The sequence below is a fragment of the Microtus oregoni genome, unplaced genomic scaffold (genome assembly GCF_018167655.1).
Source record: "Microtus oregoni isolate MIOR12 unplaced genomic scaffold, Mior012 000008F_ref0000371, whole genome shotgun sequence".
NCBI classification, from domain to species: Eukaryota; Metazoa; Chordata; class Mammalia; order Rodentia; family Cricetidae; genus Microtus; species Microtus oregoni.
Genome location: NW_024543067.1, coordinates 15,498,318 through 15,512,649, shown reverse-complemented (window position 1 = coordinate 15,512,649; position 14,332 = coordinate 15,498,318). Strand labels below are relative to the sequence as shown.

Here is a 14,332-nt window from a genome sequence, read left to right as displayed (position 1 = left end):
CAGGTGTCCCGAATAAGAAGCTTGAGTTCTTAATCATTAATGCAAGACTCTCTCCAGGCCTGGTGACACGGTCATATCCCAACGGTGCTCAGGAGAGGTCCTCTCCCCCTCAGGAGAGGTCCGCCTGCCTGTGAAACGGAAACTCCCAAGGCCACTCTGACAAGTGCCTGTGTTTCTCCTCCAGGACGTGGGAGGAAGGCAAGGTGCTCATCTTTGACGACTCTTTCGAGCACGAGGTGTGGCAGGATGCTTCGTCATTTCGGCTGATCTTCATTGTGGATGTGTGGCACCCGGAGCTGACCCCTCAGCAGAGGCGCAGCCTTCCTGCAATCTAAAAGGAATCGTCACAGCCTTGGGTGCACTCCCCGGAGGCTGCCGTTCTGCTTCTCCTGGGGTGCAGAGACAGACATTCAAGCACTGTGACTCTTTGGTCCCCTTGCCTTGCAGCTAAAGATCTCTAAGGTTCCTTCTGGATGGGAAATCACTGGGAGGAGTATTTGCCTTACTGCAATTCATTTAGGAGGCCCCTTGCTTCAAGTCACCCATGGCAGCACAGATGTTCTGCCTGGACTGAAGGGGAACACTTGGCTGTGTCTACATTGCTAGCCAAAGATATTTTTCTACATGGAGTAGTGTACACAGAGGGTATACCATATGGAGAAACTGTGAATGAATCACTTTCGTTTGTAATTTTTCTAGGCAGTTATATTTTTCTAGGTAGCCAAACTGTTCTGTCACCATCTACCCTGGTTTCTGTCGACTTTGATGAGAAGTACAAATGCATCCCTTCTGAATGTTAAGTAGTAATTTTCTGGTCAGTTCAGACATATTCCTTTTAGGGGGAAAAAAAAACACTTGTGAAAAAGGCAACTTTATTTGGTTTTCCTAATATAAATGGGAAGTTACTCTGGGATATATTAACTGTGCCGACCCTTGCCCTTGGATCTCCCTGTGTATCTTCGTTTATACTCAGCTTCTTCTCCTGTCTCTGAGCTTATCATGGAAATGCTATCAAGCTCTTATACCTAAGAGCAACGCTTTCTCTTTGACACTGAGCAAAGCCATGGAAATATTTTATGTTCTAATAAGACAATACCACAGATAACGGGGCTCAGAGAAGATCTAACATGGACGTGAACGTTCCCACTCAGGGTCAGGTGACCAGATAGCCTGGACTTTTTGCCTTCTGCACACAGGACCTGGAATCTGCAGTGGCCACCTACTCTAGGTCCACTTGGATGCCAAGAAGATGGCTGCTTGGTTTCTGAGAGTCTCCTCACAATTTTGTCCATGTAGGAGAGCAGTGTAGGAAGTTCCCAGGAATGCTGGGTTCCTCCCCCAGGTGGAGGTGGTAGAATTTGTTAATTCTGAATTCGCAGGCAGTTTCCATCGTCCATGCTCAAAAAAAGCCTGCCATCTAGTAATTATTATTTTGAAACAGCGTTTCACTTGTATGTTTGATCTAAGTATGGCGCATGGCATAGGAAGAAGAGCAGAAAGTCATCTTGCCACTCCTTCCAAGATGATCAATTTCACCGGTAAAATCACTGCCTTGGATTTTCTGTTTGACAGTTAAAGCTAATTCAAGCCTCAGAATGTAATGCCATTCATGCACTGATCCCTAAGCCAGTCGAACAATAATGCTGCAGAAATGACACGTATTCCAGTCACATAGGTGGATAAACACAGATGCATTCTTTTCAGACAGTGTCAAAAGAAAATGCTCTCTGGACCCCACTTAGCGAGCAATTTTTTGAAATTGGCATTGATCCTTTTTCTTTTAGCTTAAGGATACTAGCTTTTAGTAGGAAGTTTACAAAATATGTGACCATTCATTTAAAAAGGTACTTTATCCTTCTTTTGTCAATGTTCAAAAATTCCTCTAAGGCATGGAAGGAAAATAACAAGTCATCACCAAATTCCAGAAAAGAAAACAAACTCTCAGAAAACAAAAGGTGTTTGCGTTCTTCAGTATTTATTAAATGGAGGAACTTATTGACAAAAGGCAATACAATTCAGAGTTCATGTTGTGACACTCGGCCGCCTATTGGGTTTGGTTCTCCAACATATTACATACACATAACGAAATGCAAACCATATGTTCTCACCGTTAAACCGTCACCTTACAGTCATGTCATAAAATGGTAGAAATAAGTGAAAATTAGCTTTTGCCTTAGTAAATATAACATGGTTTTTAAAATATGGTCATTACAGTAGGATTCTAAATATTGTCGTGTGAAAAGCCAGAAGAACCATTACCGTCGTTGACTCCAACAATATTTTGAGTACTTGGATCCCACATTTGTTTTATAAACCCAAGCAATAAAAGATTTTCTAATTCACTTTAATCTTTCCATTCTCTTACTCGTGTCATGAGAAAAGAGTTTCCACCAATGCATTGGTAGACATTTTTCAGGGTTGTTATTTTATGATTCAGAGGGTCTATACCAAATAAATTGGTACTTTTATATATGATGATGCAATTGTTTGAGAAATATTTTGAATTCTGCCTCAGTATTACTCCTTCAAAGTTGGAACATAAAAATAATATTTGTTACTATTCTCTACTAGTGAAAATTAATAATAAACCATAGATCAACTGAGAAGGAATGTATGTCTAGAATGTAGCTCAGGGCTCAGGAGGGAAACACTTGCCTGGAATGACAAGGCCCTCATTTTGATCTCCAGCATGGGAAGGAGGAATGGAGAGAGGGAGGGACAGAATGATGGAGGAAGAGTCAGAGAAAAAACAAAAGAGAAGGGGGAAGAGGAGAGATAGGGAGAGGGATAGCAAAAGAGAGACACAGAGAGAGAAAGAGGCAGGAACAGAAGGTAGACAGAAGAGAGAGGTGTTCATGACTAGCCATATTGTTTAGGTGATTATGGCTGAAAGTTGAATTGTTTTCCTGTTTTCTGAGGTTGTTCAACTAACAAATCAACCTACCAAAGGCTTAAAGTGTGAAATATTTTACTAAGCATTATCAATTGAGATTTTCTTTTGACGTTAAGCACTCTGGTCGTATTAGTCAGTGCCTATGTCAAACAGATAGGTGGCAAATACGATATCTACGTATACTCAACTGGTCTGGGGAAACATGGCACAGATAAAATATCCTAACCTTTGATGTCTGTTTTCTGTCTGACTTCCTGCGAGTAGGGACTGGGTTCTGTTTCTAAGGAGAATGGATACAGACGTAGAGTGGTCTTTGGCATTTCATCTTGGCATTTTATTTGTCTTCTCTTAGCTCAGTACTTACATGTTAAGCCATCCTTGAGGCCCTTTCTGTGTGACAGACTGCCTGCTCAGGGCCTTTCTCCGCAGTTCATAGGAGGGTGGGGACCAAGTGCCTTGCTAGCACTTTCCTTTGCTTGGGTAGGAACCCAAGAACTAACTTGAATGGGCTTATCAGTGTGTTGTTTTTCAATGAGTTGCCTCCTCTCTGTAGACATTCCCATGAACGCCTACAGGACATCACTTTGCTAAGATGAAGCAGTCAGTTGTCAACTGCCTGTGTCCTCTTGACATCCAATTCATGAAGTTAGCTGGTGGCCCGACTAACAAATCATTCTTGCAGGATATATGAGTTAAGAAATTTGCCCATGACCTGTGAGGTCATGCTTTCAGGCTGAGCACTTAGATGCTGGTGGTGGGTCGGAACGTAAGTCAATAAAACTGGTCATTAGTGTAGCTACTATTGTCTCGGGGTTCTGCACTCCGTTACACTTGACCTTGTGTCTGAACAGTTTCACTCTGCTGTCTCTATCTGGAAATGCACGTCATTGTGTGACTCCTTAGAGCAGCTGCTGTCCTAGTGTGTGCGCAGGAAATTCAGTCTTTCCCTGTGTGAGTGCATTTGCTACCATAAATGTGTGGGGAGGGAGAATCCTTTTTACACAGATGCCTCGCTTCATCCTCCTAATCCCTCCCTAAAACAAATTAATCAGTTAACTTGAGCTTGAGGAGCATCCCTCCGATGTTTGTCCGGTGTGGGCTGCTCAGACCAATGGCTGCTGACGTCATGGCTGGGGAAGCAGTGGAGGACCTCCTGTTGAGCAGAGCCCGTGTGTCTGTAGGTCAGTCACCCGGGTGCTCCCTGGGCGGCTGCTCCACTGGAGGCTTGTGCATGGGAGCATCACGCAACGTGGCTCAGTCCAGAGCCAGTAGGGGCTGAGTGTTCTCGTTTTCTCCCTTCTCGTCATGTTTCAGGGTCCCAGCTTCTACCACAGACTGAGATCTAACAAGAGAGGAAGGAGACGCACACAGTCACAGACAGTTCGTGCTGGTAGTGATTGTTCTTGAGAATCAAGGCATGGAGAACAGCTACTTAGTATTTCCTTTTTGCTGTCTGATCCCACACACCACTTTATTTTTTGATTTTTTTTCTGACAATATGAACTTAGCCACTTTGAGATTCTACTCATAAGCCTTTTTCTTCCGCTGAATCTGACCTGTAGCTTTTTGCTGTCATATACCATAAAATGAGCGTAACTTTCTGTGCTTGTGTCCATCCATCAAATGAAAATAAAGGTGAATCCTTAGACACAAAACCACTAATAAGTGTTCTGGGTGTACTTGGTGCGTGTCTATGGAGTTCTTCATATGTCGGAGCTTACCACTTTCACAGCCCCGAGAAATGGTGCTACTGCCTCCATTTTGCAGGAAACAAATTAAAGAATCAATAAACAAGGAAGTTAGGCAAGTAATACGGCAAAGTGGAGAGCGAGGTCTGCTCATTATAGCTCTGTCCCTGGAAGCGCTGTGGCCTGCAGAGCTGCCTTGCGGAATGTCTAATGACCCTTCCTTCCACTCTACTGGGGAAACAACTTGCTGCCCGAGGTTCTTAGCCCCTTTTATAATATGTATGTAACACAGAAAGCACAAGTTTAAAAAGTCAATCAAGGCTGAATATGGGTGGTATATTCATGTGATGTCAGCTATGGGGAGATAGAGGCAGGAGAATCATACTTTCAAGGCCGCCCTGGGAAGTATAGTGAGTTCTGGACCAGCCTAAATGGCACAATGAGATCTATTTCAAAATAAAAGTGAAAATCCCTACAATTGCCATGAAACACACAAACAGCAAGTTTCTACTATAAACACCAATCAGCTCAAATGCCCTGACTAGATGTGTGCGGTGTTTTGGGAGTGAAATGAATCCATCCGCTGCTGGGATGGCCTGACGAGCCACAGGCAGTAGTAGAACTTCGGATTTTTGACACACTTCCTACGTGTTTCTCTGCCTATCTAAGAGCCCAGCGTGAAAGTTGGGCGAGAGGAAGGAATGCAGATTTTTTGCATAATTATGAAAAAATGAGAAACTCCTGAAGACATCAAGGCAAACAGGCCTGGAGGTTCAAACTGGTACAACCAGAATGTGGGAGATGGAGGCTAGAGGATCGTGGGTTCAAGGCTAGCCTGATCTATGTTTTGAGGTCTCATCTAAAAATGAAATACAGCAAACATGAACGAGACCCAGAGGATCCCAGCAGTATGGCTACGAACCAGAAAATCAGCTACCTCTAGCACTTTAACCCACTGCCTAATTGGGCCTAATTGGACCCCCGTCCTGGAGTCAGTGAGGTTTAATTCTCATCAGCACCGCTCACACACTCTTCCTGAAGACAGCCATCTCGGGAAGCTCACTCCTCTATGCCTCAATCCCGTGAAATTCTCCTTCACGCAGAACTCGAACCTGGTTTGGAAAACATCTATGTCCTATCTGTTGTTCCTTCTCCCAGAGGCACAGATACCTGCCATCTGTTCTTTTCTGCATATGGGGTTTGATTCAAGGGCCTCCTGAATATCAGAATCAAAAGATGATCAAGTCCCTCACATTAGGGTGCAGCATCCACATAAACCTGTGCTCATTCTCCTGTAAATAGAATGCCTGCTACAAAGTACAGAACACATTGTTTACGGAAACACCACAGGAGGCGAAGGCTGTGCCTGCTCAGTGCTTGAGTCCACTGTGTACAAGTTTTGGCTGGGGAAGGCAGGGCATGCACAATCCCAACAGAAGTCTGCTTCAAAGCCTTGTTTTAGTTCAAGTTCTCCCTTCCTAACTCCACTCCTCACTGAGGATATCTGGATTCTACTTGTGCCAAGATTTCTAGAATTCTCCGCTCCAGGCTGTCTTCGTCAGCCAGGTGCTGACCCACCATATCCGTGTGATGGAGGAAGGTCATTGGTTAAAAAAATAAAGAAACTGCTTGGCTGGCCCTCATAGGTTAGAACACAGGTGGATGGAGAAAACAGAACAGAATGCTGGGAGGAAGAGGAAGTGAGCTCAGACTCGACAGCTCTCCTCTCGGGAGCAGACGCCTCAAGAGAGATGCCATGCCCCACTCCCGGGCAGACAGACGCGATTCAGCTCCGACCCAGGATGGACGTAGGCTAGAATCTTCCCGGTAAGCGCACCTTGGGGTGCAACACAGATGATTAGAAATGGGCTAAATTAATATGTGAGAATTAGCGTAGAAGAGGCTAGATAGAAATGGGCCAAGCAGTGTTTAAATGAATACAGTTTGTGTGTTGTTATTTTGGGCATAAGCTAGCAGACGGCCAGGGTGCTGGGGATGCAGCCCCGCCGCTCCTATTACTACATCTGTAGGGTGACTGTAGGACAGAGCGGCATGTTCACACCATTTGTCAATGTTCTGCTGGGGACAGCAAGGACCGCATGCTCGGCTCTGGCATCAGTGTCTCGCACCCTGACTTATAAGTGATGCTGTTCACCCGTCTCCTCCCTCTCTCAAAGGTTCTATTCAAGAAACTTGAGGTGAAATCATCATTTTCATCATTTTAAATTTGCTTCCTGTCTCCAACCTGTCTCCATCCTTTTAGGTCTTAAAATGCTTTGTCAATTCAAGTTATTATCTATGATGGTAATGACTATTAGGTTTGTTTTCAAACTTTCTGTGCCCACACAATGGTGAGAGAAAATGGAATAGATCTCAATTAGTTTTCAAACTCTCATCTGTCCCCACTGACTGATGTTAAGTGATTATAAACAGAGATTGCTCATTTATTTCCTGGCCGCCGGATGTGAGTAATCACACAAGAACTACACTAACTACAACACTGTGTGGCCAATAGCCTACGCATATTTCTAACTAACTCATATCTTAAATGAACCCATTTCTATTCGTCTGTGTGTCACCAGGAGGCATCTCCAACATCTTGGGGACTCCAAGGCATTCCAGGCTTCATCTCCACAACTTAGCACAATGGCCTCTCTAGGCTTCCATGCTGGGACACCCTTGCCACACACCTGTCCTCGGTGCCAGTACCTGCTGCAACCACCCTTTGCCAGTTGTCTCAGGTTTTACTTTATGCTCTTCTGTAGGGAAGCACCATTACCATGAGCCACTTGAAACTCAGTGGTCACATATGCTCAAGGCTCAGTTTCCAAAGATGGTCCTCTAGAACACTTCACTCCAAGTGGGCTTGAAGCATGTAGAGAATTGTGTCAGAGGCTAGGACTGCGCTGCTTACTGGAGCTCACAACCCTACTCCAAGGTCATCTGTTAGCAACTCTGACACAGTCATGCAGTTGGGGCACGCTGCTCCATCCCTGCCTGCCTGAGTCTGGACAGTGAAAAATGAGGTTGCCTGGGCATCTGGGCTTGAGAAAAGGATCGATCTAACAGATGGGAAAGCAGAGAAGTTTATTTTGAAGCTTCCCCTAGTTCTGTTTTCCTTTTCTCTGCATCCCTGCAGGCTCCAAGAGATGAGGAGATGCCGTGAAAAATACAGTTCTGTTTCTCTACCAGTGAGCTGTCTGTGTCTAGGGGAAGCTGATTCTTAACCACGGTTGATAAAGCTGCCCCTCAGGACACCCCTGTGCACAATGGGATGAAACTGAAAAGCACAGGCCCTCTGGTTCATAATGGCAGGGATCTGAGACTTCCCAGACAAACCTTCCTAGGAAAATGGACAGGCAAGCTAGAGACAAATGTCAAGAAAATGATTGAAATAGGGAAAAAAAAACCTAAACAACAGCCTGAATAAATGCTCACCAATGAAGCAATGGCTATGGTGGTATATCAGTGTTCTAGGATCTTGTGCAGTGTCAGGTATATAAGCTGTTCTGTGGGACAAAGACCCGTGCAATATAACCATATAGACTCCAGATGCTCTCCCACCCTTGCTAAACTCACAGACCGGAGTTCTCGTTCCAGTCCCTCTGGTTGTGGCTGTGTTTGAAGACAGAGATGTAAAAGGTGTCATTAAAGTCAAATGTGATCAATAGAGCTGGCTCTAAACCAATATTTCTGCTGTTCTCCTAAGAAGAAATTAGGACACAAACACAGAGAAAAAAGATCTTCTGAGGTCAAGGGTCAAAGCCAATCATCTGCACGCCAGGAAGAGAGGTTTCAAAGATGACAACGGTCCTGACCCCTTGATCTTTGCTTTTCTGTCCCAGTACTGTGAGGAAAGACTTTCTTGATGCTTACAGAATCCAGACTGCCTTACTTATTAGTGCAACTGCAGGCAAAGAGTCCTCACTCTGAGATGTCAGAAAACACTGAGGGGTGGTGTGTGTGAGCACAAGTGGGTATCGTCCACGAAAAAACAAGTGGAAGGACTGCCCTTGTCTGGGCACATTAGTCACACATGGGGAGAGACAGGAGTGGGGGTTGAGATGGTGGCTAAAGGGGTCTTTAGCCTTAGAAGCCACGGTTGAGAGTGTGCCAGGATCATTTGTATAGCAAATTTAAAAAGCCACCTTCAGGCTGGGGATGTAGGTTGATCTTAGACTGTATGAACTAGCACAAACAAAGTCCAGATTCCATATAAGAAATATCAAAAAAAAAAAGTACAGTGGTCAAGGAAAGAGTGAAAGAGGGATGGAGAGAGAGAAAAAAATGAAAACAGAAAAAGAGAAAACCCAAAGCAACCTCCTTCAGGGCACTGTTCCGAGCACCCATGCAGCACACTTTGCCAGTGGAGTCCAGCTCTCTCCGGGGATTTACTCCATGATTGCAACCCTCTTTACACCCACCAGCCTGCACATCAAAGTGCCGTCCATCTTCGTAAGGCTTTGTTCCTCCTCCATCCCTCAGGCTTGGCACACCAGTTCCCCGTTAACTCTGAGAGCAGCTCAAGTGCCAGTCATTTTATAACACTCTCAAGTATTTCTAGGTGTATTTTCTAGGCACACCTTCATTATCTTATTTGAATTGACAACCCTAATGTCTAAAGGTGCTACTGCCAAACAATGCTCCTTTGGTTTCAAAGAGATGAACGATAGTCATGTTCTCTACTGGGTTGTTTTGCCATCAGTGTATCCCAAAGGCCTACCGTTCCATCCGAGTAGCTCAGCAGTTGCCCACAATCTAAAAAGCAGACTGTAATCAGGATATGAAGTTCTTCCCTCAAGTTGTAGAAAGGGAACAACTGCATTTCTGGGTCAGCTGAGACCCATTTGCTGTAAACTCCTATGAAAATAATTTTATTCAATTCCGTGTCCACAAAGTTTTCAGTTTCTTATGCCGCAGTAGGTCTAAGTCGACCGGCTCATGCCCTCTGGCAGGCCTTACCTTTTCATGGGCTTGGGTGAGCACTCCCTCTCCAGGTTGGAGCATGTATGTTTCACGTGCATGGCGTTATAGGAAGTGTGGGTATAGTCATTTTCATCACTGTAGTCAGGACCAAGCAATGTCCGGGCCCAAGTCCCCATGTCATAAGGAGGAAGGGTTCCTCCAAATTCAGAGGGCAGAAATTCGGGGTGTATTAGCTGGTGAAGGCTGTTTAAATTGTTCCCGTGTAGGAAAATCTGGAAAGGAAAAAAAAAAAAACGAACATAGAAATTTAAAATATGACAAGTGTTTGTTCTAATACACAATTCAGCAAAGATAGACTGTATGTGTCTCTAGTGACCATGGATTTCAAAGAGGTGATTGTTTTTTGCCCATGGCTTAGCCATCATTGATATGGGAGTGTCATATATCAATCTGTTGATTTCATTGGTTAAGCAATAAAGAAACTGCTTGGCCCTCATAGGTTAAAACATAGGTGGGAGGAGTAAACAGAACAGAATGCTGGGAGGAAGAGGAAGTGAGCTCAGACTCGACAGCTGCTCTCTGGAGCAGAGACGCCATGCTCCCCTCTCATGGGCGGACGCGAGAGCTCTGCTCTCCTGGGCAGACACATGCGATGAAGCTCCGACCCAGGATGGACGTAGGCTAGAATCTCCCTGGTAAGCCACCTCATGGGCTACACAGATTATAAGAAATGGGCTAGTCCAGGTGCGAGAATTAGCCTAGAAGAGGCTAGATAGAAATGGGCCAAGCAGTGTTTAAATGAATACAGTTTGTGTGTTGTTATTTCGGGCATAAGTTAGCAGGCAGCTGCGGTGCTGGGGACGCAGTCCCACCGCTCTTATTACTACACATCATAAAACGCTATTTTATTGCTTAGAAAACAGACTGAATTGATAGTTGCTTTTTTTTTTTTAAAAAAAATGAAGTTTAAGAATAGAGTGGACATTAATTTGACCACCACCCAAATTTGCACACAGACACCTCCTAGTTACTGCTGCTGAGAATGGGGAGGTCATGACAATCACTCTAAACTACTCACGCTTTGAGTGCCCTGCATATCTGAGCGCTCTGGCCCCCAGAACCTCCCCAGTTCCACCATCGTCTCAGGCCACAGCAATTGCAGCCTGGGTCTTTGCCCACTCTGCTTTTCCTCCCTAAATCAGTCCCATCCCCTACCCTGATTCTCCACGCCATTCTCCCCATGAACTATTCTGTAGCCATTGGCTTCTAGCTCTGCCCCAATGTGTTCCATTGGGTCTTAGGGAGAAAGAGATGATATTTTACTCTGCTAACATAGCCTGTATTTTCACGACGGTGTGTGTGTACTAGAGAGAAGCTCAGTCAGCTCCTGTTTGGTGCAGAAGCATGTCCTGAGTATGTGCTGTGGGCAGTTTTCCCTTCCTGCTTGCATAGAGTACCAACACCCAAACGGGCTTGTGCTTTCTGAGCACACAGTGCTGAGTGATCTAAGCAGACCAAAATGAGGGAGGGGACTTCACATTTCAGGTATCTTTAGATAAATTCACAAATGGCATGTAACATGAAGATAATTGTCACGGACTACAATTTAGAAACTGATCTTGAAAGTTGATTTAAAGTACATCTGTGACGACGTTGGTTCCCAGAAACATCGCAGGCATGAACTAATCCAGTGTGTAAGTTACACACGATTAACTGCGTGGAGTAAATACATGGCATTCCAGTAGAACACCATCAATTACATGTTTGGACATACATGCCACAGCTGACAGTGGTGGCATCGAAATGTGAGTTTGAAAATTCCCGCGTTTGGACTTCAGCAACAATCACCCGTTACCCCATTCTCTTCATTCTACCCTGGCCTGTAAACAGCCTCACGTAAAGACAAAAGAGAAAAGCAGGTAAGTGTGGAGATCTTCTGGGTGCTGCAGGGCCCGGGACCACAGTGTGCATTTTCTGACATCGCAGTTAGATATGACTGAAAGTTAATAAAAAGGATTTGTTGGGAATAAATTAAAATATTCTGGATTTTATGAAACTCTATAGTAGATGCTGGAGTATTAGAAGCATACGAAGTCCCATCCCTGGTGTTCACATTCAGTGCTTGTACCTATACCATCTCAGATCTTAAAGGACAGAGCCTGCTGCTCACAACAGCAGTTCTGGGATCGCTCTGCTGCAGCGCGGCAGGGAGGAACATGGAGGAAGGAGGCTGGACCCACTTGTCCTGGGTCAAGAGCTCCAGAAAACCCCTGCTCTGGTTCAGCAGACATTGTCCACTGTGGGAAGAGCTCGCATGGCCCCCATGCTTGGTAGAAGATGCAGGCTCTCAAAGGCCTGAAGTTAAGCTGCAGACAATGCAGAACAACAATCAGGTTGTTCCTGATACTGTCCTGAGCAAACTGTAGAATGTCTCAGAGGGTTCTTGCTTCTTGATGTTGGTGATGTCTAGTTCTAAGTTCTGTTCTTGTTTGGAAACAGGGACTTGTCCTTTTTCCATAGTCCACTGAAATGTTCCCCAGTGACCAAGAAGCACTCAAGGCTTAGGAATTCAGAACCCTAGTGTTGTGTGTGTGTGTGTGTGTGTGTGTGTGTGTATGTGTGTGTATGTGTGTGTGTGTGTTCAGGCTACTTGATATCATCAGTCACATTTGAGGTAATGGATATCTTATAATTGTGGTGATCATTCTACAGTGAATTTATATTATGTGTCTTAAGCACACAATGTTTACTTGTCAAGTATGATTTAGTAAAACTAGTGGGGGGAGAGATAAAGCGTGAAAAGGAAGAAAATTATCAAGTGTCTGGTATGTGAATGGCATCTTGCACTATGTTTTCATATGCCGTCTCATTAAATTGCTCCAAAGAGTCTGGGGTGTAGGAGTTAGTCTCCCTACATAACAGATGAGGACAGTGAGATTCAGAGGAGCTAGCGGATGCTTGCTGCTCAGCCAAACAGAAGGCCGAGCCAGCCCTGCTTTGATGAAAGAGGCTGGCCTCTCAAATGCCAACTGAGGTCATTATTATTTCAAGTGTTCTTTTAAAGATTATCACATCCAATGGGAAATGCTTTCAGCCTTACTTATGATGGATCTGGATCCAAGAGCCAAGAGAGAAAAAAAAGACCCATTTTTCATAGTGACGACACCGGACAAAATATTAGCTACTGACATAGTCCATAAACAAGAAGTAGCCACTGGGTAAATGCCTATAATCCCAGAACTCCAGACATGAAGGCAAAAGGATTAAGAATTTGAGTCTGAGGGCTGGAGAGGTGGTTCAGCAGTTAAGAGCACCTGTTGCTGCTGCAGCAAAGCCTAGGTTCTGGTGCCAACACACAAGGCAGCTCACAGCGGTCTAACTCCAGTCCCGTGATGTCTGACACCTTCTCTTGGCCTCCATGTTCATTGCATGCTTGTGGTACACACACATACATGCAGGCAAAGCACTCACTTACATAAAACTAAAATAAGTCTGCAAAAACAATGTGAGGCTAGCCTGAGCTACGTCATAAGATACCCCACAAATACAAAAATGGGAGAACTGAATAGGAGCAGGAAGTGTGCTACTCTCACAAACATTTGTAGTGAAATTGGCATCTGGTATCTGTATGCCTTTAAAGTGTCTTTTGTTTGTCTGGCACTCTGAAAATAACCTATTATGCCAAGTTTTTGATTAAATATAAATGCCAAGTTTTTGATTAAATATAAGACATTTGTAAACTCCTGCTAAGGTGCAAATGTTCAAAAGTTATAAAACCATGGTAAAGCACCAACAATCCATTCAGAAGCTAAATGACACTTCTCATTACCCGCTTTCTCGTCTTGTCTTTAAGGAATGGCTTGATGAGCGTGTACAGGGCATGGATGTACCAGGGCTGGTTGACAAAATGGACTCCTCCGAAGCGGGCAGGAAAGCTGTCCTGCAAAGGAAATACAGAGAGTGAGAGACACTTGCCTAGGGGACAGCCATGCGCATAGCAATGCAGGTAACAGCCTGCTCTTCTGGCAGAAGCTCTCCCTTCAGGTAAAGGAAGGACTTGGATGCTCAACTCCTAGACTGCCTTCCTTTCCCTGTTGTCCTCTTGCATTCTTTTTCCTCTTTTCAATCGGGAGCCTAAGAATGGTGCATAGGTTAGGCTAGTCTTCCAAAGTGGCAATGTCTGAGGGATCTAAATAGCACACAGTGTGTGGGACCCAGATCACTGGGACTCAGAGGTGTTCAAGGCATTGGGTTAGCACACTTCAGTTCCTGAAAGCCAGAGCACAGCTCTCAGACTCTGTTCTCTTTTCTCTCCATGATGTTATGCCATCTTCACAATAGCCTAGAACCTGGACTTGTTAAGTGAGTTGAGCAGGTTGCATAAGAGCAGACTGCAAAACAACCCCAAAGGATCTTAGGAGCTGAGATTCTCTGGAATGACCCTCTGACAGCATGTACTGTTGGTTGCTTTCTGTACTTTCTGTCCACTTCATCCTGGAAGCACACAGCAAATCCTAGAGAAAAATTAATGCTGACTGAGGGATAGTTGACCCTCACCCTAACTGAACGAGATCCCCTTCCTCTGCATTTCAGCACAGTTTGTAAAGATCAGGTCATAAGAACGTTTTCATGATGGCTCTTAGCTTAGAGTCCAGGCCAGAAGCTGGTAAACAGCTTGGAGGATTTCAGATCCACAGGAGGGGAAAGGCCAGGAAGTCCTGATGTGTGATTTCAGCAGATCATTGCTAATGGGATTGTAAAAGAGGCAACACCTAAATGCTATTTGCCTCACTAAGCGTGCTGCCAATCAAATTCATCACAACAA

General features: G+C 44.7%; 2 protein-coding genes across 12 annotated transcripts in view; one reads left to right on the top strand and one right to left on the bottom strand.

Annotated features, from left to right (window-relative positions):
- The window catches only part of Asph (aspartate beta-hydroxylase), a 162,174-nt gene extending 159,807 nt beyond the window's left edge, over positions 1-2,367 (top strand). For 2 of the 9 annotated variants that reach the window (XM_041657005.1, XM_041657006.1), the window contains one exon: positions 185-2,361. In XM_041657005.1, the coding sequence (XP_041512939.1) occupies positions 185-335 (151 nt within the window). In that variant the 3' untranslated portion in view covers positions 336-2,361. Of the gene's footprint in view, positions 1-184 lie in introns of all 9 variants that reach the window. The other 7 variants (XM_041657012.1, XM_041657014.1, XM_041657008.1 and 4 more) reach the window with 7 other exon arrangements.
- Positions 2,368-2,440: 73 nt separating this feature from the next.
- Positions 2,441-14,332, bottom strand: part of Clvs1 (clavesin 1) — a 113,110-nt gene continuing 101,218 nt past the window's right edge. For all 3 annotated transcript variants that reach the window (XM_041657019.1, XM_041657021.1, XM_041657020.1), the window contains exons 4-6: positions 13,337-13,447; positions 9,544-9,779; positions 2,441-4,235 (exon numbers count right to left, since the gene is read on the bottom strand). In XM_041657019.1, coding sequence (XP_041512953.1) covers positions 4,148-4,235; positions 9,544-9,779; positions 13,337-13,447 — 435 coding nt within the window. In that variant the 3' untranslated portion in view covers positions 2,441-4,147. The remainder of the gene's footprint in view (positions 4,236-9,543; positions 9,780-13,336; positions 13,448-14,332) is intronic.